The sequence below is a fragment of the Podarcis filfolensis genome, assembly GCF_964270895.1.
Source record: "Podarcis filfolensis genome assembly, chromosome: 8".
Taxonomy (NCBI): domain Eukaryota; kingdom Metazoa; phylum Chordata; class Lepidosauria; order Squamata; family Lacertidae; genus Podarcis; species Podarcis filfolensis.
In genome coordinates this window covers 88,583,732-88,610,204 of record NC_139611.1, presented here as the reverse complement: position 1 = coordinate 88,610,204, position 26,473 = coordinate 88,583,732, and the positions used below count along the sequence as shown (strand labels likewise).

Below are 26,473 nucleotides of genomic sequence, written 5' to 3'. Positions count from 1 at the left end.
GGAATAAGGTCCTTCATTTACCAGTCAGTAACAGAGTGATTCCGTGGAGAATTCTCCACTGTTACCGAACTCTTATGTCAACTGTGATCCAATAAAGGCCCCCATGCTTTCTGCAAGAAATATTGATTTGCTTACAGCAGCTGGAGCTCCTCTGTTACTGACACTATTAGAGATCAACCCAAGATAAACAAGAGACTATCACAATTACTCCAATTACATGTCAAATTATATCCACGCCGGCCCTGTTTTAAGGACGTTAAGTGTTTCTCAGAAATTGTTTGTTAGGCAAGTGGGGACATAACGAGCCAACCATTTCTGTTGTCTTCTATAGGGCAAATCCCAGTGTGTTCCTGATAGCCTGGCATTTTCCTACCATGTATCTACACTGACAGGATCCCCTCTCAGAACAACATGGCGGAGCCTCCTCCTCTGGTGCTGCTGCTGCTGCCTTCCTCCTCCTGCTCTTCCTCCTCTGGTGCCAGGGATGAGGTCAAGGCCGAGAGAGAAGCCACCTCTGAGCCCTGAGCTGTCACTGCCGCTGCCCCTGAGTGGAAAGCGCCAGAGAGAGCATGTTGGAGCCCAGCCTGCAGAGAACCAGCCAGGCTGAAGAAGAGGGCAATCACTGCTGCTGGGGCTGAGTAAATGGATCTTGTCAGTGAAGTAGGTGCTGGAGGTGGTGGTGTTGCTGCTCTCAGTCCTAGCTTCAGCCCCCCCCCCAATGAATCTGCAGAGTGTATAGCAAGGTTTGTGTGCACTGTATTTTTCGCTCTATAAGACGCACCAGACCATAAGACGCACCTAGTTTTGGAGGAGGAAAACAAGAAAGCAGTGATCCCTCTTGCTGTTCTGGCTTCTGGGATAGCTGTGCAGCCTGCATTCGTTCCATAAGATGCACACACATTTCCCCTTACTTTTCAGGAGGGGAAAAGTGAGTCTTATAGAGCAAAAAATATGGTAATTCTTTATGTGCTGATATTTTCAGATAGTGGGACCTGCATGTACAGTGGTACCTCGGGTTAAGTACTTAATTCGTTCCGGAGGTCCGTTCTTAACCTGAAACTGTTCTTAACCTGAAGCACCACTTTAGCTAATGGGGCCTCCTGCTGCCGCCGGAGCACGATTTCTGTTCTCATCCTGAAGCAAAGTTCTATTTCTGGGTTAGCGGAGTCTGTAACCTGAAGCGTATATAACCCGAGGTACCACTGTATTGCATTGACCAGCACAGGCTTTTTGACTGTTAAATCTGCCCCCCCCCCCGGAGGCATGGAATTACTGCTGAATCTTCCAACAGTAATTAGAATCAGATTTGGGGCATTTGCAGCAGAAATTGTAAAGTGTATTTTGTCAGCAAACCCTCCCAGTAAGAAGTCTTCATGGCCAGACAACCAGCCACTTATGCAGGCAGGGAAGACACAGCCAGGCCACAAGCTCTTCACAGCAGAGAGCAATGCTCTCCTGGCAAGGCTATACAACCCCCCCCCCCAACCCAACTTGAAATCCACAGAACCTGCAAACCACGCTGCATCACTGAAAGAACAGAAACATGAACCAGGAATTTCCACAATTCAAATCAGCTGGAAGACACCTGTCAAAGTGAGTATGAGGTGGAAACCACCCCCCAATAGTACTGGGGATGCAGTCTCAACGCAACATATATTTATTTTTATATACATGTAACATATATTCATTTATATAAGCAAGCACATTTAAAAGGTCGTAGATTGTATTTTTTTTATTTCTAGAGTATACCATAAAGCACAAACCATTACTTTCTGTGTATGAACGCAAACTCACCAAAGATGTAAATAATCGCTACGCCACTGCCAGCTCCCATAAGCCCTGCTATCCTGAGGACCATCTTCTTTGCATAGGCAGTATTTTCCTTCTGCTTCTTCTCTTGCTGCTCATCAGAACTTTTTCCATCTTCACCTTCTGCTGACTAGAGAGAGAACCAAACAGATATAGAAATAAATGGCTTCCCAAAACTGCAGGAACATCTTTTTCCTGTTTAAGTAGCCAAGGCCAGGGTATAAATGTATATAATTTAACAAACTTCGATAATGTTTCTTGATTGTCTGGATGGTGAGGTGAACACATGTCTGTAGAACCCTCTGAGTTTTGCATATCTGAAGCAGACTATGTACAAAGGTAAATGTCATATCCCTTTCTCTACCGCTTCTGCATCTGTTTCCGCCCACCACTTGAACGTGGTCCCCAGAAGCAAATTTGCTCCTTTAGCTGAAAAAGGTTCCCCACTTCTGATTTAAGAAGAATGCTTCTGCCCTTCAGAATCCTTGCTTATCCAAAGAAAGATGAATCAGCTAAAACCCATTAAGTCAACTAAGATTTCATTAATGAGATGACAGGTCACAATGACCATTACTGAAAAATTCCACAGGATTGCCATGTTAAAGTCTGTTACAGTGTGAGCCAGTGTGGTGTAGTGGTAAAGAGCGGTGGACTCGTAATCTGGGGAACCGGGTTCGAGTCTCCGCTCCTCCACGTGCAACTGCTGGGTGACCTTGGGCCAGTCACACTTCTCTGAAGTCTCTCAGCCCCACTCACCTCACAGAGTGTTTGTTGTGGGGGAGGAAGGGAAAGGAGATTGTTAGCCGCTTTGAGACTCCTGAAGGGGAGTGAAAGGCGGGATATCAAGTCCAAACTCTTCTTCTTCTACAGCAAACACAACTGAGTCTCAGGACATCTACCCTGCTGTCAAAATGAACTCTGGTCCCCGAAACCTCATTCCATATACAAACCTCTCAGCCTTAAGGTGCTTTACAGGACTCTCTTGTCATACTAATGAAGGGAGGCATGCAAATTTAACAAATAATAACAGGACGTAGGGGAGGGGAAGACTAGGGGGGTGATGGTGGAGCACGTGCTCGGTCTAAGAAGGCCTCGGGGTCAGAGCCCGGCATTTCCCAGTCAGGAGAACCAGGCCTTTGGGCTAATTAACATCCAATGGATGCCCTTTTAAAATGTGTTGGGAGGTGGTTACTGGGTTGTATTCGTTTTTATGTTGATTGTGCATTTCATGTTTTTGTATTGTGATTTTATCTTGTGAAACACCCTGAGACCTGTGAACTGTGAGGGGAGAGACTTCGTCAGGCAAGACCTTCTTCCACCTGCCTTGCCCCACCCTCCACTCTGTAGTTTAGAAATTATTTATTGCAATTGTTAAGCGTGGGTTTCTGTTTCATTTTCATATGCTGAGATTTAGTATTATTCTATACTATTCTCATGATGGTTGGATGTTACTTTATTTGATGTTTGGCTGCTCATTTTAAAGTTATGTTTTATTATTACACTAATTTCCATATACTGATATTTTATTCTGTACTATTCTAATGATGGTTGAATGTTACTTTGATGTTCGGCTGCTTATTTTAAAGTTATGTTTTATTATCACATTAATTTCCATATGCTGATATTTAATATTATTCTATACTATTCTAAAAAGGGACGCGGGTGGTGCTGTGGATTAAACCACAGAGCCTAGGACTTGCCGATCAGAAGGTCGGCGGTTCGAATCCCTGCGACGGGGTGAGCTCCCGTTGCTCGGTCCCTGCTCCTGCCAACCTAGCAGTTCGAAAGCACTTCAAAGTTCAAGTAGATAAATAGATACCACTCTGGTGGGAAGGTTTCCGTGCGCTGCTCTGGTTCACCAGAAGCGGCTTAGTCATGCTGGCCACATGACCCGGAAGCTGTACGCCGGCTCCCTTGGCCAATAAAGCGAGATGAGCATCGCAACCCCAGAGTTGGTCATGACTGGACCTAACGGTCAGTGATACTTTTACCTTTACTTTACCTTATACTATTCTAATGATGTTTGAATGTTACTTTGACGTTCGGCTGCTTATTTTAAAGTTAAGTTTTATTATCACATTTAGGCATTGGCTTGTTACAAAGTGTACATTCCTTGCTGTTTCTTCAGCTTGTAAACCGCCTTGGGCATTGCAAGATAGAAAGACGGCATTAATGAGGGTGAAAGAGGAGAGCGCAAAATATGGTCTGAAGCTCAACATCAAAAAAACGAAGATCATGGCCACTGGGCCCATCACCTCCTGGCAAATAGAAGGGGAAGAAATGGAGGCAGTGAGAGATTTTACTTTCTTGGGCTCCATGATCACTGCAGATGGTGACAGCAGCCACGAGATTAAAAGACGCCTGCTTCTTGGGAGAAAGGCGATGGCAAACCTAGGCAGCATCTTAAAAAGCAGAGACATCACCTTGCCAACAAAGGTCTGTATAGTTCAAGCCATGGTTTTCCCAGTAGTGGTGTATGGAAGTGAGAGCTGGACCATAAAGAAGGCTGATCGCCGAAGAATGGATGCTTTTGAGTTATGGTGCTGGAGGAGACTCTTGAGAGTCCCATGGACTGCAAGAAGATCAAACCTGTCCATTCTGAAGGAAATCAGCCCTGAGTGCTCACTGGAAGGACAGATCCTGAAGCTGAGGCTCCAAGACTTTGGCCACCTCAGGAGAAGAGAAGACTCCCTGGAAAAGACCCTGAGATTGGGAAAGATGGAGGGCCCAAGGAGAAGGGGACGACAGAGGACGAGATGGTGGGACAGTGTTCTCGAAGAGACCAGAATGAGTTTGACCAAACTGCGGGAGGCAGTGGAAGACAGGAGTGCCTGGCGTGCTCTGGTCCAGGGGGTCACGAAGAGGCGGACACCACTAAACGGCAACATACGAATTAAAAGTGATGATGATGATAGGGCGGTATATAAATTTATTAATTAATAACAAGGATAACAAGGATAATGAGAGTGAGGACGCAGCAGGCTGCTCTCCCCCAGGGTCTCCCGGGGAGGGGCGGGGGGAGCAGCCGACGTCACGAGCCCCCCTCATCCGGGGACCCTCCTCGCCCCGCCCCCTGGCCTCACCTGCTGCTGCTGCTGCCGCTGCTTGACCGCGTCCCTCAGGACGGCCTCCGTCAGCCCCACCCCCGCCGCCTGAGGGGGCGCCTGAGGAGGGACCCCCGCGCTCAGCGCTCTTCCGGGCACCGCCCAGGCGCCGCGCCGCTTCCACCGCCGGCAGCACCGCCCGCCCGAGGCGCCGCCCTCCTGCAGCAGCGCCCGCCGCCCGCCCGCCAGAGCCGCCGCCGACAAGGCGCGAGCGGCCGCCACAACCGCCGCCATCTTGCCTCGCGCTGCACTGGGCGGCGCATGCGCCGGGCTCCGCCAATCAGGCTGAAGGAATAGGAGTAAGGCCTAGGAAGCGCTCCAGCCAATCAGAGGGGTGAGGAGGCCAGAAGCGGCGCACGCCCACCCCGTTCGACGTTTCCGCCTTGACCAATCAGCTGACGTTTCCCGCCCACCCGTCGGCTCTCGGCCAATCACGCGTCCCACTAAAATTGCCGGGGGTTTTAATTCTCTCCAGGGCGGGAACTCCGAGCGGACAGCGTGCCGCATTGCCCAATGGGAGGGGGAAACTGGGCGGGGCGAAGATGAGAGCACCTTCTTATTGGTTAGGAGGCGGAGGCGGGATTTTCCTGCCGGTACAGTGATTGGCGCTCCGCAGGGGCGGGGCCAGCTGCGGGCAGGAAAAGGTGGCCGCCAAGGTTAAAGGGGCAGCGCACGTGCGCGACCCCGGCCTTCATCGAAGCCCCAAAGGGCCCTCCCCGCCTCCTCACTCATTGCTTTTTGGACTACTGCCTCCTGCAGTGCTGGCAGCCCACTTGGGGTGGATTTAAAAGAGGGTTAGACAAATTCATGGAGAGGCTCTGCTCTGCCTCCACAACTGGGAGGAAGCAGTGCTTCCTAATGCCAGTTGCTGGAGCCCACAGGAGGGGGGGGACCCTTGTGCTGGTCTAGTCCTGGCTTGCAGGTAAAATAAAAAAATTAAGGTTGGTGCATTTATGAATACACACACACACACACACACACACACACATATGTATATTCATTAATGCACCAACCAAGCACGTACAGTGGTGCCTCACAAGACGAAATTAATTCGTTCCGCAAGTTTTTTCTTCTGGCGAGTTTTTCGTCTTGCGAAGCACGGTTTCCCATAGGAATGCATTGAAAATCAATTAATGCGTTCCTATGGAGACCGCTTGCCAGGCTGGTGGTGCGGAGAAGGGCTTTTCTCCCCACCGCAAGCCTTCAGGACAGGTCCGGGAACAGAGGGGAAGGCACGCAGCGCTTCTCCCCTGTTCCCGGGGCTTGCGGTGGGAGGAGGGTTTTTCCTCCCCACCGCCAACATTCAGAACAGCATTCTGAATGTTGGCGGTGGGAAGGAAAACCCTCCTCCCACCGCAAGTCTTCAGGACAGCAATCCGAAGGCTGGCACGGGGAGAAGGTCTCTCCGCCCCACCACCAGCCTTCCGAGGAGCCTTCCGAAGGCTGGCGGCGGGAGGAGGTCTCTCCGCCCCACCGCCAGCCTTCGGAGGAGGTCCGAGGACAGTGGGGAAGACGCGCTGCGCTTTCCCGCTGTCCTGGAGATTTCCCTATGGGCTTTCGTCTTGCGAAGGAAGCCCATAGGGAAATTTGTTTTGCGAAGCGCCTCAAAAACGGAAAAACCCTTTCGTCTAGTGGGTTGTTCGTCTTGCGAGGCGTTCGTCTTGCGGGGCACCACTGTACATCGATATATAAACCACATGTCTGAAACCCCACAGAAAGTCCTGAAACCATTTTGTCCCTCCCAAATTGACCTCAAACATTTCTCTGCAAGGTCGAAGGAAAATGGAAAAGGCCCCCCCCATTGTCTCCTCCTTCACAAATCCTGTCTGAAGGGTATGTCTGTGTATGAAAAGGGGAGCCTTTGACCTGGCTCAGGAACTAAGTCATTACAAAAGACTGGCCAGGCTCCCCGGGGTATCCAATCAAGTAACTATTAACAGTTAACCTGCCAGGCAGGAGATAAACAAAGCACTCAAATTTCTGTTGTAAACCACCCTTTCTGTAATGTAGGTATGATGTATCTGGGGTGATGGTCTTGAGCTACACCCCTTTCTGTGAAGTATGTATGATGTTTCTGGGGGTGGTCTTGGACTCCAGGGCGGGCAATTTAAAATGTCTATATAAGGGCGGGCACACCTTTGTTTGGGGTCCTCCTCCTTCTCCTGTGTGTGAAGGGGGCACCCTGTTGTAACAGTTCAATAAAGATCAGGCTTAGAAGCTGCTTTGCTTCTCAATATTCTCTGGTTGGCCTCTGTTCTTTTCTCCGACCGATGGAGAACTTACAAAGGACTCTATAAGGGCTCTTGTGTTCCCCATAAGGGAATAAGGGCAGGTTTTTTGCTTATTACGCAGGTTTCCCACAGGCATCTGGTTGGCATCTGGGAAGAGGATGCTGAGCTATACGGGCCAACGACAGGCTCTTATCTACACAACCAATACCCAAGGATATGTCTGCCTAACAAAGTTTTATTGCAAATATTTGCGTTGGCCATCCGCTAAGCTTTTTGCACTGGCACCAACTCCTTTTCTCTCTTTGCAAGGCTGCAAATGGCAACTGACCCATCGTCACCTAACGAGCTTCAATGCGAAATAGGTATATGGACGTTATCTCCTATGTTCACACATTCTAATCACTACACTAAACTGGAACCTACTCTAAAAGGTGTTGGCATGCCCAGGACTCAAATCATAGAATAGAATAGTTGGAAGGGGTCTCCAAGGGTCATCCAGTCCAACCCCCTGCAATGCAGGAATATCAGCTAAAGCATCCATGACAGATGGCCATCCAACCTCTGTTTAAAAAGCTCCAAGGAAGGAGAGTCCGCAACTTCCCGAGGGAGGCTGTTCTACTGTTGAACATCTCTTAACCAGGGGTGTGTCGGGGGAGGGGGGCCTACGGGGGCAAAATGGCAGTGAACTCTTGCCCTTCCAGCTCAGGCATGAAATGGGAACACGGTAGAATCTGTGCGAGAGATGCACCAAGACTTGTTCTTTTCATTCCTGTGAAATGTACCATAGACGGTCTTTTACACCTCGACTGCACCATCGATGGTGGGAGCCAGAGAGCTGCTGCGGTGGCTAGCTCAGCCCATGATCAATAAATGCAGAAGACAAGAAAGGCACATGGCCTGCAGATAGAACTCAACTAAGAAAACCCCCAGCAGGTTATTACACTGAGAAAACTTAGGCGGAAAACAGTCTTCTCAGCCAAACTGCAACATGAAACATCACCTGCTCTGAACTCAGAAGGGTCTCTCCCCTCGTATGAAACGCAGAGAAGAGAAGAAGAGTTTGGCTTTGATATCCCGCTTTATCACTACCCGAAGGAGTCTCAAAGCGGCTAACATTCTCCTTTCCCTTCCTCCCCCACAACAAACACCCTGTGAGGGGAGTGGGGCTGAGAGACTTCAGAGAAGTGTGACTGGCCCAAGGTCACCCAGCAGCTGCAGGTGGAGGAGCGGGGAATCCAACCCGGTTCACCAGATTACGAGTCTACTGCTCTTAACCACTACACCATGCTGGCTCTATATTAAACGTAAACAGCATTTAACACTCCAAGAAGAAGACAACTGCAATCTGTTCGCTAGGAAACCTGGCTCCAGAAATAAGGCAGAAATAGCTTTAAAAGAAGATGATACAAAACTCATGGCTCTTATGTCAAGTCTTGAATGCGACGGTTTCTCTACTAAGGTGAACACAGCACAGGCGTACGTGGTAGATGAGACTATTTTATTATAACAAGTTACACACTGGATGGCAGCAGAGGGCCTAAGGTGCTACGAGAAAGAGAGAGAGAGAAGGGAATACGGCTGTGCTCCACCCACAGGCTTCTGCTTAAGTCATTTTATGCATATATGCAAGACTGTCCCCCAAACCCCCCAGAAAAAAGGAAATCACCTGCTGAGCTGGGGAAAGAAGCAGCAACAGAAAACAAAACAAAACACGGAAAATAAAACTTTCTTTGGAGCAAAACTGTACAAGGACATGCTGTACCAGTCTGCAGGTGATATGCTTAAAAAAAGAACGAAATAAAGCAGCCACCCACACAAAAATGGTTCTTCCTCTCTAGGCCTCCAGCAGCTTGCCAAGGAAGCGCAGGTTGAGGATCTTGAGCTGTTCTTCCAAGTCCATGCGGACGATGCCATCCTCTCCGTCAATGCTCAACAGGACGCCGGTGGCCTCTCGGTCCTCTCCCAGGATGACCTTGACCTGCAGGATCGGGAGAAGCTCAGGGTCACTGATCCAAAAGCTGGAGCCACCCCACACCTCATCCCCCCAAAAAACCCCCACACTGGCCCAAGTGCGCACAGATAGGACCAATAGTAGGGACAATTAACAAATGCAACAACTGTGTGGTACGCTGGCAGCGCACGGAAACGCCGTTTACCTTCCCGCTGGAGTGGTACCTATTTATCTACTTGCACTTTGATGTGCTTTCAAACTGCTAGGTGGGCAGGAGCAGGGACTGAGCAACGGGAGCTCACCCCGTCGCGGGGATTCAAACTGCCGACCTTCCGATCGGCAAGTCCTAGGCTCTGTGGTTTAACCCACAGCGCCACCCGCGTCCTGATAATGGGCCTAATTGCAGGCAGAGATGAAACAGCATACAGGGCAGGTTCAAAAAGTATCTACATGGTGCTTAGAGAATAACTTGCACCTCAATATTAGTAAGACAAAGGAGATGGTGTTGGACTTCTAGAAGAAGAGAGGAGAACCTACGCTGTTGTATACTGGGGGGGGGGGCGTGTGGAGGGAGTCTCCTTTAAATTCCTGGGAGTTTACCTTAGTGAGGACCTCACTTGGAAAATCAACATAACTCAGGTGGTCAGAAAGAAGAAGAAAAATAAGAGTTTGGATTTGATATCCCGCTTTATCGCTACCCTAAGGAGTCTCGAAGCGGCTAACATTCTCCTTTCCCTTCCTCCCCCACAACAAACACTCTGTGAGGTGAGTGGGGCTGAGAGACTTCAGAGAAGTGTGACTGGCCCAAGGTCACCCAGCAGCTGCAGGTGGAGGAGCGGGGAAGCGAACCCAGTTCCCCAGATTACGAGACTACCGCTCTTAACCACTACACCACACTGGCTCTCAGAGCCCACAGAGACTCAATTTCCTCAGGGTCTTGCGAAAGAATAATGTTAAACAACAACTGATGAACTCCTTTTCTCGGTCCACAATAGAAAGTGTCCTCTCATATTGTGTCACAGTGGGGTATGCTGGCCTGACAGCCACGGACAGAAAGTCTCTACAGAGGGTGGTGAACACAGCACATGATATCATGGGCTGTCCCCTGAGCCCGCCAGATGACATCGCAAGAGATTGATGTCTTAGGAGAGCGAGAAAAATTCTCAGGGACAATTCACACCCCGGTCAGCACCTCTTTAATCTTCTACCCTCTGGCAGGAGAGATAGAGGTATAATCAGCCGTACTAACAGGCTAAAAAACAGTTTCTATCTGTGGGCTGTTAGGCTGCTGAACAGAAAATATATTGCAACTGACTTTTGGGGTTGGTGTGTTGTGCGACAAGCACACAGAGTGCAATGAGATTGAGTGTTTTTTTGGGGGGGAGGCTCGGTTAATTTCATTGTACACAGGTTGTACATTGACAATAAAGGTATTACTATTAACTGAAAACAACCGTGATTAAAACGGAACGAGCAGCAGTTGTGTACGGTCTCCACCAAACTGGGTTGGCTGGCAGAGAGCCTCATGCAAAAGTGCTCCCCTGGCTACTGTCACTGCTGCCAGTTTCTTAACCCTCTCCTAGTATTGTCTTTCCCTCTGTGATCTGGGACCGACCCCTGCCAATCAGGAGGGGAGACCATCAACCACCACCGAGAATGAAAGTTGGGGTTGAGCAAGAGCGCTCCTGTGTTAACCCTCTTCAGGACAGGAGAAGCACAGTAACTTGCAATGTGGCAACCTGCTTCCTCCTGTTCCTCTACTGTTTCGGACTATAAACTCTAATGGGAGTGGTACCCCAAAACATCTTGGAAGGCATCAGGATGGGGGAAAACTGCCATACAATATTTTTGCAAAAAAGGGATCATCACAGCAAAAGGACTTGAGACGGGAGAAACATCTTGCACGTACCTTATTGTTCTTGGTTGGTATCACAGGCTCCAGGTGCTCGCTCGAAATGCTGACAACCTTCTCGCTGTCCTTAAGGTAGACTGAGCACATCCCACCCTATCAGGGCAGAGGAGGAAGGAGGGACAGAGACAAGAGGGGAGGGAATCAAGGTGACCGGTTGCAGATGTCAGGGCAAGTAAGTAATTAATCCAGAATGCGGCAGCTAAACTGGTGACTGGGAGTGGCCGCTGAGACCACAAAACACCAGTCCTGAAAGATCTTCATTGGCTCCCTGTGCATTTCCAAGCACAATTCAAAGTGTTGGTGCTGACCTTTAAAACCCTAAACGGCCTCAAAGACTGCAGACATTGTTTTTAATGGGTAGGGCTTCAGTGGGATCCTTCATTCCTTATAATGCACTTTATTTGAGAGTAAGGGGTGCTCAGAACTGGGGCAGGGGAAGGAGTAGGGGGGGGAGAGAACTACATAGAGATTATTCTAGAATATGAAGAGCATCTAAACAAATCCCTGGCTGTTTCTCACGCCCCAGACTAGGGCAGAATGGCTGCTTTTTCTTGAGTCCAGGCCTTAGCTAGACACTTTGCAGGACAAAAATGCCCTGCTCTGCTCTTATTGGGTTTGACCAATGGGAAGCTCTGCTACTGCACCCTGCCCAACTCTTAAAATTTCCCCCCCACCCCTGTTCCCCTCCGTCTCCTGACCAACCCATGCAAACAGCTATATCCATCGATACACTTACGGTCACGCTGCGGATGACTCCGGTCTGCCCCACGACCTGGCTGTCCAAGTAGGTGTCACGTACTTTGACCTGGATGTCGGTGGTGACCCAGTCGCTGGAGCTCTGCTCGATCCCGGAACCTGGTGTGTGGGGGTTGTAAGCTCCAGGAGAGGGAACCCCTGGGGTCATAGGGCTGTAGCCCACTGGGCTAGGGCTGGGACTAGCCTGGAGAGACAGACAGACAGAAAGTCAACGAGTTATCAGGGTTTGGTTGACGTCAAAGCGAAATGCATCTCTGTAGATTTAACAGAATGCATTGCTAATTAGACATCTATAGGATTACGCTGCTGTAACACGTTCCTTGGCTCCCAATAATATATGGGAATTGGGGTAGTCACATACCCACCTTCTTTAAGGTAAAGGGACCCCTGACCATTAGGTCCAGTCGTGGCCGACTCTGGGGTTGCGGCGCTCATCTCGCTTTACTGGCTGAGGGAGCCGGCATACAGCTTCCAGGTCATGTGGCCAGAAGGACTAAGCCGCTTCTGGTGAACAAGAGCAGCGCACGGAAACGCTGTTTACCTTCCCGCCAAAGCGGTGCCTATTTATCTACTTGCACTTTTTGGTGTGCTTTCGAACTGCTAGGTTGGCAGGAGCTGGGACCGAGCAACGGGAGCTCACCCCGTCGCGGGGATTCGAACTGCTGACCTCCCGATGGGCAAGTCCTAGGCTCTGTGGTTTAACCCACAGTGCCACCCGTGTCCCATAAAGGTAAAGAGACCCCTGACCACCCATTAGGTCCAGTTGTGCCTGACTCTGGGGTTGCGGTGCTCATCTCGCTCTATAGGCCAAGGGAGCCGGCGTACAGCTTCCGGGTCATGTGGCCAGCATGTCTAAGCAGTTTCTGGCGAACCAGAGCAGCGCACCAAAATGCCGTTTACCTTCCCGCCGGAGCGGTGCCTATTTATCTACTTGCACTTTGACGTGCTTTCGAACTGCTAGGTTGGCAGGAGCAGGGACAGAGCAACGGGAGCTCACCCCGTCGCAGGGATTCGAACCGCTGACCTTCTGATCGGCAAGCCCAAGAGGCTCAGTGGTTTAACCCACAGCGCCACCCCCACCTTCTTTAGGGCTACTTAAAAAAGACCTGCATACTCTGAGTGACATAGGGCGGTGTACAAATGTAAAATGTAATAAATAGTACCCTGTTTTCCTGAAAATAAGACAGTGTCTTATATTAATTTTTGCTCCCAAAGATGCGCTAGGTCTTATTTTCAGGGGATGTCTTATTTTTCCATAAAGAAGAATACAGTACACATTTATTGTCTAATTGTGAGTCAGCCAGACTCCGTCAGGGCAGAGCGAGCAGCAGGCGGCAGCTTGACCTGGTGGCGATGTGGGCTCTCTCGATTTAAAGAGACCTCACACTGCCTGAACAGCTCCGGCTGCGCTGCGGCCAAACAGTGAGCTGCGTGGCGGCACCCACCGCTATGGCCCAGAGGAGTCAGACGCCTTACGGTAGCTTTGGGGGCCTTATATTCAGGGAGGCCTTATGTTCGGGGGACACCTTATTATCAGGGAGGTCTTAATTTCGGGGGGGGTGCCTTATATTACAGCGAGAGGCAAAACTGGAAGTAGGTCTTATTTTCGGGGGAGGTCTTACTTTTGGGGGGAAACGGTAATACTGACTGTCTGCTTCTGTGTTTAGACACAGAGGCACAGGTTGATTTATATGTGGCACAAGAGCTACAGTGCACATGGCAAGATCTTAAGCTCTTTGCATTTCTGCAACTGATTTAAAAGTTTGCAGGCCCAAATCTTCTATGACACAAGAGCACACGTTCTTTGTGGGAGAGGGAAAATCAGTCCGCAAGTCTTTAGCTGCTTTCAAGGACAGCAGCCTCAAAGCCATGATTTTGGTTGCGTGTATTAAGGAGACCCTAACCCTACCCAATCTCAACTGTACCTGGTAAGCCATGGGAGACGGTGTTGGGTGGTAGCTGGCCGGAGAGTGGGTGTTTTGGTAGCCGACTGGGCTAGGCGCCACTTGATGGAAACTCTGCGGGCTTGGACTTGGCTGGTAGGAGCCCTGCGGGGATGGAACGGCGTAGGGAGAAAACTGGTCTGTGTTATACCTGCCAAGAGAGAGAGGGTTTTGGTCAGGAACAGGGAGGGAGGGAGGGAAACACAGTCAAGTCTTCACTGCCCTCCGGCAGTTGCTTCCTCAGATTAAGTTCTGGGGTATTAGAGAAATGGCATCCTGGTCTTGACCTTTAAAGCCCTTTGTGGCTTAGGGCCCTCGTATCTACGAGACCACCTCTCCTGGTCTGCCCCGCAGAGGACCTTAAGGTCCATGAACAACCAAAGTTTAGAGGTCCCGGGCCCTAAGAAAGTCAGACTATCCTCCACCAGGGCCAGGGCCTTCTCAGTGATGGCTCCGGCTTGGTGGAATGCTTTGTCCCATGAGACCAGGGCCCTTCAGGATTTAACCTCCTTCCGTCAGGCCTGTAAGACAGAGCTATTCCGCCTGGCTTTTAATCTGAACTCAGCCTGATCTTTTATTTCCCTTCCCTCCCCCTCCCCTTCTATGAAGAGATATCCACTGAGACCCCACAGCTAATTCTCCCCTGGCCTCCTCGCTGGCCCAAGTAGGACCAATTCGGCCAGCTAGCCCTGGTGACTATCTAATGCTTATTTCCCCTAAATTGATTTTTGAAAGTTGTGATTCATGTTTTTATACTGTATTTTATGCTGCTTTTATAATTAAGTGTTTTAAATTTGTTGTTAGCTGCCCTGAGCCCGGTTTTTGAACTGGGAAGGGCGGGGTATAAATAAAAAAATATTATTATTATTATTATCCTGAATTCTTTGGGAGAACATCAGTTTACTCCACAGAAGAGAACTGTAAAACACTAGGAAATTCACCCACATCTTAGGCAAATAAAATCCTTTTTGTTTTGCTTTCTCCATTCGCTGAGATCAAGAGAGCTCTATGGAGTCCAGGGGGAGAAGGGAGGAGGCAATACAAATCCTGGAAGAAGCAACAAACCCTCCCTTCCAACTCCAGCACACTTACATAGCTGGGGTCCCAGGCGTCTGAGGGTTGTACGGCGGGTTAACCTGCGGGGAAGAAGGGTCGGGATAGCCAGGAGTCTGTGGGTTGGGGGTTCCGCCGTAGCCTTGTGGAGAAGGGGTGGGCTCGTCGTCAAAACCGTAGTCAAACTCTTCATCCGCCCTACGGAAAAGGAAGTGGGCGGGGGGGGGGTGGAGGAGGCAAAAGCGGTCAGCTGGGCCCAAACGGATTCTCGCCTCTCCATCCACCCCCTTGCCCTGATACCCGCCCTCCTCCTCCGATGAGGAACACCAACCTGGAGGGAGTGTTGGGGTTGTTGGGGTCCCAGGCCCCACTCTGTGCGGGGGTCCGGCTGCCGTCGTGCAAGGGGGTTTGAGAGCCGTAGTGAGGAGTCCGGTTTCCTGAAAGATGGGCGCATGTCATGAGATTAACACCCAAGACCAGAGGGTGAAAAAGGAGGCATCTTTTACATGTATACCAGTGCTATCCTGGAAATCTCCTTTCTCTTGCTTAATTTATTCCGCTCCTTAAAATTAGTAAGAAGAAGAGTTTGGATTTGATATCCCGCTTTATCACTACCCGAAGGAGTCTCAAAGCGGCTCACAATCTCCTTTCCCTTCCTCCTCCACAACAAACACTTTGTGAGGTGAGTGGGGCAGAGAGACTTCAGAGAAGTGTGACTGGCCCAAGGTCACCCAGCAGCTGCAGGTGGAGGAGCGGAGAATCGAACCCGGTTCACCAGATTACGAGTCCACCGCTCTTAACCACTACACCACGCTGGCTCTCAGTAACTTTATTGAGTTGTGGTTCGCTAACTAACAGGAAACCACACCCAACACGTAAGACCTGACTGTTCTCCTCACCTCTGCCCCCAAGTGGGCCCCCCTCTCCATCCTCTACTCACCATCATGCGACGGAGTCTGTGACCCATACATCGGCGTGCGGGACCCTGACCCATACATGGGGGTCTGAGAACCATACATGGGTGTCCGTGCATAAGTGGAGGTCATGCCACCTGGTTTCTTTGAACCACTGCCAGAGGGGAAAGGGAAATGCTCGTTAGATAATAACAGAATCTGGACACACACACCCTTCACCTTCTAGAAAAGAACAGACCCCGCATTCCCCAGGCATAAGGAGGAGCCATCCATTCATTCTCCATGAGGGCTGGGGCCAATGGGAGCCCGTCATCTAGACACCACCCCACCCCTGCAGCCAATGAACGGCCAGGGATGCTGGGAATTGTAGTGAAGAAATGCATGGAAGGTCGCAGGCTCCCAAACTAGTCCAAATTCCCTGGTGCTTTAAGATGATTTGCACTAAAAGCTGGGCCAGTCTTAAGTCTGAAGGCAGCCCTGTTTAGGGAAGCTTTTAATGTTTGATGCGTTACTGTATTTTAATATTTTGTTGGAAGCCGCCTAGAGTGGCTGGGGAAGCTCAGCCAGATGGGCGGGGTATAAATAATAAATTATTATTATTATTATTCTTAGTGGCTCTGATCGGAAGGTCCATGAGAGGTTCAAGGAAGTCAACCAGTTTGGTGGAATCATCTTTCCCTTGGGGTAACATAAAACCCCTGCTCTCTTCTTCAGCGTATCCACAGTCCCTGAATGAAGGGAGCACGATGTGTTGGCTCTTCTGTGCCTCTGGGAATCCCAGGTAGTAGGGGACCCCAATCTAGTATATATTACCAGTGCGTGTACAACGGGGGGGGGGACTTGTGGGCACCCAGCTGCCACTGGACTACAACTTCCCCCATCCCTGACCACTGGCCTTTGAGTCCAGCAACTTCTGGCAGACCCCATAGGTCCCTCCCCCTCTGCCCCACCAGGGCTTGCAGGAGTTAGGTGTCTAAAGTGTCTTCCCACGCTGCCCCTCTGTATCCCTTATTCAATCCTGAACCCAAACACATTGCCCTGCCGGCTCTTACAAGGTCGTGAGACGCTGTCGGTCCACAGAGATGGTCTGGCAGGTGGAATGTAGCTCCACGCGGGCGGTGGATTCCGTGGCATCCTTGACCATGCCAATGTAGCCTGTGAGAGATCGGAACCGAGCTTGTTAACCTGGAACACGTAGGGTATTGGGATATTCCGTTCCACCTTAAGGAACAGGCATGACCGTTGTGTGTCACATGCCTGTTTACACTCCAGCACAGCTTGCTGGGAACTTCCGTTTGCGTATAGCTCTTGCTTTTGACACGAAGGAGACCAGACATGTTTCCTTTTGTCCTGATGTACGCTGAATAAACTGCTGGTAAATATGCTCACACAGCCTCTCCTGCCACTTCTGTTTGCACAGTGTTTACTCTGCTGAGTAGCCTGCCCGGGCTTCTGAAGCTCGGGTCGCAGATTCATGCTGCACCAAGGACTGGAGTTTGCCTGGCACACCGGCCGGTGGGCTGGAGCCAGCTGGGGGCCTGCCAATTGCCCCCGTTTCCTTGGCTGCATGCCAACATAGGGGGCACTGCCAAACTAAGCCAGTTTCCTCCACCACATGCCTGGGAAACTGAATCCCTCATCTGTGGATGTCTACCGCTGCAAACCCATTTTCATTTAACTGCGGATCACTTACAATCCCAGGGGTTGACCATGGGAGAGGTTTCTCTCCAGCTAACTATCTGTCAGGTCTTCAGGTACCCAAATACAGACGGTCTTTTACCCTCGCCAGATTCAACGTTCTCCCTTCTGCCTTACTTCAGGGCAGATTTGAGGGTAAACCATACACAGCACGGGTCTGCCCTTGTGGCTCGTTGGAAGTTGAAACTGCTTCACATGTACTATTACGTTGTCGTTTCTATGAGGACATACGTTTGACTTTTATTACACCTGTTTTGCAAAAGTCCAGGAAAGAATCGGAACACCATAGTTTAAAACTACTGCTAGAGGACAAGAATCCCAAGTCTACATTAAATGTAGCTAAATTCTGTGCGTCTGCAATCAATTGCAGGAAGCAAGTGGTATTCCATAGTGACTAAACCCCTAAATGTTATTTACAGGGGGCACACTAATAATTAATTTTAATTTTTATATTTAAATCCTTGTTATATTCATATTGTCTTTTGTATTTCTGATATATATTTTTATGATCTGTGATATTGTGTGTGTTGACGCTGGTCTGTGACCGTATTAATAAATTTATTCATTCATTCAATCCCAGGGCTTCAGGGGGTGATAATCCTGGCAGGGGCGAGTTAAGAACATAAGAAGAGCGCTGTTGGATCAGACCAAAGGCCCATCTACCCCAGCATCCTGTTCTCAGCAGCCAACCAGACGCCCATTATAGTAAACCTGCAAGCGCAACTTGAACCTATGCTTTATGAATCTGTCTAATAGCTGCGTACTGAGGGGGGGGGCGCTTTAACCTCATGCAGCTACCACCTCCAGGGAAGGTCAACTCAGCTGAAAATGGCTTTTCAGGAGTACTGGGAGTTCTTTCCAAACTAGTTTCCCCAGTCCTGTCCTAATTAATGTGCTGCAGAACTAACAGGAGACAACCTGGAAACACTGCTGTTTTAATCACTTTAATACTGTATTTTTAACCTGCTCCCAACAGTGAAAGGTGGGCAAGAAATCTTATAGTAATACCACCAACAGCCCACAGCCTGCTATCCTTTAAGCCTCTATCAGTTGCTCTCCTGAAACAAGAGCAAGAACTTGGACCGTGTTCCTGCCACCGAGCGAGGGGACAGCTTACCTTTGTAGGGGCCTTGGGAAATCCGCACGGTCTGCCCAATGAGGTCATTATCTCTGCGCCCGCGGCCTCGGCTCATCCCGCCTCCTCCAAAGCCGCCGCGCTGCCCTGCGGAGCGGGAGGAGGAACACGGAGGTGTAGCACAGACACACAAACGCTCCCAAAGAGACCCTGAGTAGCGTAGCTTGTCGGAAACGTCAGCGGTTGAAGCACTGGAAGATGCAAAATGTGCATCTTCCTCCCCTGCCGTAGTCGTGCACAACCTCCCCCAACAAACTCATCAACACTGTCAATTAAGGTAGGTAGCCGTGTTGATCTGACGCGGTCGAAATATATAAAGAAATAAAAAAATTGTCCAGTAGCACCTTAGAGACCAACTAAGTTTGTTTTTTGTATAAGCTTTCATGTATCAGCTTCAGATTCCTGCCAACCTAGCAGTTCGAAAGCACATCAAAGTGCAAGTAGATAAATAGGTATCACTCCGCCGGGAAGGTAAACGGCATTTCCGTGCGCTGCTCTGGCTCGCCAGAAGCGGCTCAGTCCTGCTGGCCACCTGACCCGGAAGCTGTACGCCGGCTCTCTCAGCCAGTAAAGCGAGATGAGCACCGCAACCCCAGAGTCGGTCACGACTGGACCTAATGGTCAGTGGTCCCTTTACCTTTATAAGCTTCAGATATCTGAAGAAGTGTGCATGCACACAAAAGTTTATACCAAGAACAAACTTAGTTGGTCTCTAAGGTGCTACTGGACATTTTTATTTATTTTATATATATATAAAATCATCAATTAAATTTGCATACCACCCTACACCCCTAGACCTCAGGGGACAACGTAAAAATTACAATACAGTGGTACCTTGGTTTAAGAACAGCTTAGTTTATGAACAACTTGGATTAAGAACGCTGCAAACCCGGAAGTAGGCGTTTTGGTTTGTGAACTTTGCCTTGGAAGCAGAACATGTTCCACTTCCTGTTGAGTGTAAATTGAGTCTCCCGCTGCTATGGGAAAGCATGCCTTGGTTTAAGAACAGACTTCCGGAACGGATTAAGTTCGTAAACCAAGGTACCACTGTATAAAAAAAAACAGAAAATGCATAACAAAAGGGAAGACAACCCAATAATTCCCCCTTGCACAACACATTTTTTAAAGGGCATCAGATGTCAATCAACCTTTCCCACTGGCAGAAAAAAAAGCAGGTGCGTGTCAGCGTTCACAGTTTTGGAGGGATTTGGTATTTGTTTTACTGCCTAGAATAACAGACTCGCAGCTTATGTGTCAGCTCCCTTGTTCCTTCCAGTCTCCTGCTGCCGTTCATTTGCAGCAGTGCACCTCCTGGGGGGGGGGCAGAAGGGAGAAACGGGTGCAACTCAGTTCCCAGGACGCCCCAGGATACGTACCTCCGGCGCTGGGATGCATGGGACTGTTGATGCGAGGACTCATGGGCTGGAAGCCGCCAATGGTGAAGTTTGTGACATCCCGGGGCTGGGGGGAAATAAGAGAAATGAAAAGTTCGGAAAACATCAGTAAGCGCACACCCCGCAATCTGGTGCAATGCTTCGGAAAAGGAGTCGGTGAGGAGCAGGAGGAGGAGAGGGTGCTGTTGCTTCTGGTCCACCAGAACTCGTGGACATCTAACAATGCTGATGTTGGAAGATTCAGGATGGGGAAAAACAAAGCACTTGTTAAAACAGAGCATAGCGGAAATGGCTGCCACAGGAGGCTGTGATGGCTACTAGACACCATTGCTCTACTTTGAATCCCAGTTTCAGGAGGCTGCAGGAGGTCCTGCTTGCAAGCTCCCCATTGAGGCACCTGGTTGGCCACTGTGAGAACAGCACTGTCTGGCCAGAGTGGTGCATGCTCTGGTTATCTCCCGCTTGGACTACTGCAATGCGCTGTACGTGGGGCTGTCTTTGAGGGTGACCCGGAAACTGCAACTAATCCAGAATGTGGCAGCTAGACTAGGGACTGGGAGCAGCTGCCGAGACCACATAACACCGGTCCTGAGAGATCTGCATTGGCTCCCAGGATGTTTTCGAGCACAATTCAAAGTGTTGGTGCTGATCTTTCAAGCCCTAAACAGCCTCAAAGGCGAGGTATACCTGAAGGAGCGTCTCCACCCCCATCGTTCTGCTGGACACTGAGCTCCAGCGCCGAGGGCCTTCTGGCGGTTCCCTCATTGTAAGAAGTGAGGTTACAGGGAACCAGACAGAGGGCCTTCACGGTGGTGGCACCCGCCCTGTGGAACACCCTCCCATCAGATGTCAAGGAAGTAAGCAGCTATCCTATTTTTAAAAGACATCTGAAGGCAGCCCTGTTTGGGGAAGTTTTTAATGTTTGATGCTGTATTGTTTTTAATATTTGGTTGGAAGCCGCCCAGAGGGGCTGGAGAAACTCAGCCAGATGGACGGGATATTAATAATAATAATAATAATAATAATAATAATAATAATAATAATAGGATGCTGGACAAGATGAGCCAATGGCCTGACGAAGCAGAATCTTGTTATTTATTAAATTTGTAGACCACACTATACCCTTAGATCTCAGGACGGTTCACAACCTAAAATCACAATTTCTGTTTGGCCACTATGGGAGGCAGGTTGCTGGACTAGAAAGGCTCTGCTTAGGACGTTGTGAAACCTGAAGGACTACTCAATCCGACAGCCGTGACAGACCATTGTGGATGACGAGGAGAGAAAACAATTTGCTTCGTGCAAACTTTACTGGGCCCTAGGGTTACTCCTCCAACCAACTTCTTTACCTCGCAAGGTTATCAAATGTACCGTATTTTTCGCCCTATAGGATGCACTTTTCCCCCTCCAAAAATGAAGGGGAAATGTGTGTGCGTCCTATGGAGCGAATACAGGCTTTTGCTGAAGCCTGGAGAGAGAGAGAGGGGTCGGTGTGCACCGACCCCTCTTGCTCTCCAGGCTTCAGGAAGCTCTGCGCAACCCTCCGGAGCCCGGCACGAAGGCGCGCCGGGCTCTGGAACGTTGCACAGAGCTGCCTGCGCTCCCGGACTCTGGAGGGTTGCGCAGAGCTGCCTGCGCTCCCGGGCTTCCGGCAGCTCTGCGCAACCCTGGGGAGCCTGGCGCCAAGCCGCGCCAGGCTCGGGAGGGTTGCGCAGAGCTGCCTGCGCTCCCGGGCTCCGCGCAGCTCTCCGCAAGCCTGGGGAGACCGGCGTGGCTCCCTAGGCTTGTGGATAGCAGGCTGTTCTGGGGGCTGGGGTCGTGGGAAGCTCGGGCTTCCCCCGCGCCAGCCCCATCCCTGGGGGGGGGGAAATAATTTTTTTCTTTATTCCCCCCCCCAAAAAAACTAGGTGCGTCCTATAGGGCGAAAAATACGGTATTAGTCAGAGGGCAGCTAGTAGCAATGTTGAACCACTGATGTCCTTTCTAAAAATGATGACGCTGAGATGTGTTCACATGGAGGTGTGCATATTATCAACAACAACAGTAAGGTTCTGAAGAAATAAAAAACAAAGCGCTAAGTGGGTTTGTGCATGGAGAACAAGGTCTGCTCACACAATAGAACCCCCCACCCAACAGTTCCATGCAAGCAAGAATGTACTTGAATCCTTGCCCCTGCCCCAAATCTATTGCCAGCAACTGCTGGTTGGTCAGAGGGGTTGCAACCAAAATTAACATGCCCCTCCTGAAAGGTGAACTACTTTCCCTTCTTACCTTTGAGCCCCCGGCCAGAACCAAATGGCGCGTCTTGCACACAAACATGCCCCCGTTTTCCACCAGCTTCTTGCAATGCAGGAAAGCGAAGCTTCTGAAGAGGTGGCGGATCTCGCCCTCGCGACCCTGGAAGGAGAGGGAGGCAGCAAGGGGTGCTTTAGTTCAATGGCAGCGAATGTAGCCTGGGTTGTGTTGGCGGCCACGGCCTCCGCACAACAGGCAGGCAGAGCTGTCAGATGCAATGGGCGGGATGCCCTGCGCACGCCAGCTGTGCAGCTCAGCACCCGCGGGGCCCAGCCTGCCCTGCTCCTCACCGAGTGGGGCCCGTCGATGACTTTCACGATGTCTTTGACGTGGATGTTGTTCTGCTCAGAGTCCAGCGCCACGGCAAAGCGGTTGTCCTTCTTCCGGTTCACAGCCTGGTGCCTGACTGTCACCACTTTGCCATACATGTTGAGGACCTGGGGGGCGGAGAAAGGGCTCAGAGTCGCAGGGTTGGGAGATGTGGAAGGTGGGAAGACACCCCCTCAGCTCCCAGGGATTCTTTTGATGAATGCTGTATGATGAACGAGGCATATGTCCTTGCGCACATGTGCATACACAAGATCAGCTGAAGGTAAAAGGTAAAGGACCCCTGGGATGGTTAAGTCCAGTCAAACACAACTGTGGGGTGTGGCGCTCATCTCGCTTTCAGGCCGAGGGAGCTGGCGTTTGTCCACAGGCAGCTTTGCAGGTCATGTGGCCGGCATGACTAAACCGCTTCTGGCACATTGGGACACTGTGACAGAAACCAGAGCGCACAGAAACGCCGTTTACCTTCCCGCCGCAGCGGTACCTTTTTATCTACTTGCACTGGTATGCTTCCCAACTGGTAGATTGGCAGAAGCTGGGACAGAGCAATGGGAGCTCACCCCGTCGTGTGGATTCGAACTGCCGACCTTCTGATCGGCAAGCCGAAGGGGCTCAGTGGTTTAGACCACAGCACCACCAGCTGAAAATGACTTATTGTGCCTTAACCGTGAAGAGATCCCAAGTGAACATTCTTGCTTTATAATTTTAAAAACAACAACCCTACATTCGTCAGTTCTGGATTTGATCCATTAAGGAAAACAAAGTAAAATAAAACCACACGAGGTGCAATCTCTGATGTAAGGAATGGAAGGCAGCAGCACCCATAACCCAACCAACCTGCTATGGCAGAACCCACCTACCTGGAAGGTCTCCCGCTCCAGGCGGACAATGACCCCCACTGTCTGGGGGTCCAGCTGCACCAGCTCCCCCCACTCGTGCTGGCCGCCAACATCCACACCAGAGGCTGTCTCCGAGCAGAGCTGAAGGTCTCGGGGGAGGACTTTCAGCTGCAAGAGGGAAGGGAGTAATCTTGAAAAGGCACTTTTGACATTTTGACTTACGTAACAAAGCACAGATGCAGAAAGGAGAGATAATTACGAGCTTGGTTCAAAGTCAGGAGACTGGGGATGTGTGAGTGGTAAGATACACATCGCCAAAAACCAACGAGCCTCTCAAGACACCCCACCACCACCAAGGCCGAGACAGAGGCTGTTTTTCCTCTGCCTGCCCCCCCCCACTCACCTCGTGCATTGTGAGGTCGGAGAAAAGGATTACGAAGTTCTCCTCCACACGGACTATCAGTCCCGTGTCGCCCTCAAAGCGGCCGGCAATCACCTTCACGTGGTCCCCCATTTTGAAGTATTTGCGCAACTCCTGGGCCGGGAATTCTAGCATGTCCTAGTGGGGGAGGAGGAGGGAGAGAACAAATAATTGCTGGAAATCGCAGGAAGGGAGAAGGCTCTTGTGCTTGAATCCTGCTTGTGGTTTTTCCATAATGGGCATCTCGCTGACCACAGCGAGACCAGGATGCTGGACTAGGTGGGCCACTGGGCAGATCTAGCAGGCTCTTCTTATATTCCGTCATGATAAACGAAGCCAGCCAGTAAAAAAAAAAAGTGTGTCTCTCCTGGTCTGCCCCGCAGAGGACTTTAAGGTCCATGAATAACCATAGTATAAATAAAAATTCATTATTATTATTATTCATGCAGGCATCTCATCTAGGATGCTGGACTAAATGGGCCTTAGGCCTGATCCAGCAGGACTCCAGGTGTCTGTGCTCATCCTAGCCGCAAGCAGGCACTCCCCCACCCCCACAGCAAAGGGGGCTCGCTCCCATGTCACATTTCAGCTTGCGGTTATAGATATCGCTTGGCAAACAGCCTACATTGGCTGTTCCCTGACTTTGGGGGCCATTGGACCCACGTACCTATGGGACTGCCTCTCCTGGTATGCCCTGCGGAGGACATTAAGGTCCACAAATGACAACATTTTGGAGGTCCCAGGTCGCAAGGTGGTTAGATTGGTCGCAACTAGGGTCAAGGCCTTTTCAGTGCTGGCTCCGACTTGGTGGAACGCTCTGTTACAAGAGACCAGGGCCCTGCGGGACTTGACATCTTTCTGCAGGGCCTGCAAGACGGAGCTGTTCTACCTGGCCTTTGGTTTGGACTCAGTCTGACCCTTATGTTTTCCCTCCCCTTATGGTTTTCATCTATGGGCTACTTTTAAAATGAGGCTGCATTTTAAACTGCATTTTAAATTGTTTCCCCCCCCCCCATTATGATTTTACTGTAATTTTACTGGTGTTGGCCACCCTGAGCCCGGCTCTGGCTGGGGAGGGTGAGGTATAAATAAAATTTATGATGATGATGATTATCCCCATGGCTCCATAAATTAATCCCCAGTCCCTCCTGCCCGACAGAAAGCATTATTCAGAACAGAGGTTGGCACAACCCACATAAGGAAAATAATAACACAATACAATTCATAACAGTGACCATTGATTGCGCATCCATTTGAAATCCAATTAAAACTATTTAGGTTGAATTACTTCAATGAAACAGAAATAGACTGGAAAGAGAAGCTGCTGAATTGCAACTCATTACCAAACTTAAAACCATGGAGAGACCTGGTCTGAACAAAGACATTGGATTCTTATCTCATTATACATGACAAAGCCATTTTTCACCTTCTCACCCCTTGCTTTTTCCTGTAAGACCTATTGCAGTCCTTAAGAGTCGTCAACAGGCTCATCACAGCTATCTGCCAACCACCCATTCCCACCACCCTTCTGAGTAATACCCCTCCCCACCTTCTCACTATATAGAAGGATCTGGCAACTTCTGTTTCAGTGTATCTGAAGAAGTGTGCATGCACACGAAAGCTCATACCAAGAACTAACTTAGTTGGTCTTTAAGGTGCTACTGGAAGGAAATTTTTTTTTTTTGTTTTTTCAATGAAACAGATGAACTCGATCCAGTGATCTAAGCTTTCCAAAGCCATTTACACTCCCCGGGGCCCCCTAGGTAATCCCACTGCCCACTTTGGGAACTACTGGCTGACATCATAATGCACTCAGGATGCCATGATGCCAGAGAGAGGAAGGGAGAAGACAGGGAGCCACTGTACCTTGAGGTCTTCGTGCTTTGGCATGATGGTGATCTTGTTCCCGTCCACGCTCAGGATCTTGCCTTGCAGGTTGATCAACTCCCCCTCACACACCTCCACGTTGTCGCCGGGCTGGAAGTTGTGTTCCCGCTCCTTCCCTAAAAGACGGAAGGAGGTAAGTGAGGCGGTGCAACCTGGGCAACTTGCCACAGCCCCCTTCCTGAGAAAGGACAGCGTGCGGCGAGTTCCAATGGCCTGGGACCATTGGAGGCTGTGGGTCCTCTTGGCAAGGATCCGCGTGAGCTAGGAGCGAGTGCCTGGGGAGTCACGGAGGAGGCGGGAACCAGAGGCGGCCAAGGCCAGCAGCCTCACTCTATGGGGGGCTGCCCTTGAGACTGACCCAGAAACTCCAGCGGGTGCAGAATGCCACGGTGAGACTCCTTACAGGGTCCTCGCCGCAGGATCACATTCACCCAGTGCTCTACCAGCTGCACTGGCTCCCAGTGGAGTAAAGGATCAGGCTTAAGATGCTGGTTTTAACCTCTAAAGCCCTATACGGCCTAGGACCCTCGTACGGTCTTCAAACAAAAACATCTTGGAGGTCCCGGGCCACAGGGAGGTTAGGCTGGCCTCAACCAGAGCCAGGGCTTTTTTGGCTGTGGCCCCGATCTGGTGGAACGCTCTGTCACAAGAGACTAGGGCCCTGAGGGACTTGACATCTTTCCGCAGGGACTGCAAGACGGAGCTGTTCCACCAGGACTTTGGCCAAGACAGTCTGACCTCCTCCTTTGGTAATGCTCACAGAACTCTAGCCCAATGGTTGCCATGAATTTGATTTTGAATTGA

At 50.3% G+C, this 26,473-nt stretch overlaps 2 protein-coding genes and 1 long non-coding RNA gene across 5 annotated transcripts in view; 1 reads left to right on the top strand and 2 right to left on the bottom strand.

The window, feature by feature from the left end:
* TIMM50 (translocase of inner mitochondrial membrane 50) overlaps positions 1-5,172 on the bottom strand; it is a 48,215-nt gene extending 43,043 nt beyond the window's left edge. The window contains exons 1-2 of the mRNA XM_083627644.1: positions 4,893-5,172; positions 1,795-1,939 (exon numbers count right to left, since the gene is read on the bottom strand). Of these exons, the coding sequence (XP_083483770.1) occupies positions 1,795-1,939; positions 4,893-5,147 (400 nt within the window). The 5' untranslated portion in view covers positions 5,148-5,172. The remainder of the gene's footprint in view (positions 1-1,794; positions 1,940-4,892) is intronic.
* Positions 5,173-8,625: 3,453 nt separating this feature from the next.
* The window catches only part of SUPT5H (SPT5 homolog, DSIF elongation factor subunit), a 37,121-nt gene continuing 19,273 nt past the window's right edge, over positions 8,626-26,473 (bottom strand). For all 3 annotated transcript variants that reach the window (XM_083626870.1, XM_083626871.1, XM_083626872.1), the window contains 15 exons: positions 25,649-25,785; positions 23,765-23,920; positions 23,383-23,529; positions 22,486-22,632; positions 22,172-22,297; positions 19,883-19,967; positions 18,489-18,593; positions 16,726-16,828; positions 15,700-15,827; positions 15,091-15,196; positions 14,799-14,957; positions 13,689-13,857; positions 11,744-11,947; positions 11,005-11,100; positions 8,626-9,122 (listed from right to left, as the gene is read on the bottom strand). In XM_083626870.1, coding sequence (XP_083482996.1) covers positions 8,979-9,122; positions 11,005-11,100; positions 11,744-11,947; positions 13,689-13,857; positions 14,799-14,957; positions 15,091-15,196; positions 15,700-15,827; positions 16,726-16,828; positions 18,489-18,593; positions 19,883-19,967; positions 22,172-22,297; positions 22,486-22,632; positions 23,383-23,529; positions 23,765-23,920; positions 25,649-25,785 — 2,012 coding nt within the window. In that variant the 3' untranslated portion in view covers positions 8,626-8,978. The remainder of the gene's footprint in view (positions 9,123-11,004; positions 11,101-11,743; positions 11,948-13,688; positions 13,858-14,798; positions 14,958-15,090; positions 15,197-15,699; positions 15,828-16,725; positions 16,829-18,488; positions 18,594-19,882; positions 19,968-22,171; positions 22,298-22,485; positions 22,633-23,382; positions 23,530-23,764; positions 23,921-25,648; positions 25,786-26,473) is intronic.
* The window catches only part of LOC310769208, a 133,649-nt gene continuing 116,471 nt past the window's right edge, over positions 9,296-26,473 (top strand). Inside the window, exon 1 of the long non-coding RNA XR_014551526.1 lies at positions 9,296-9,476. This is a non-coding gene — a long non-coding RNA (uncharacterized lncRNA). The remainder of the gene's footprint in view (positions 9,477-26,473) is intronic.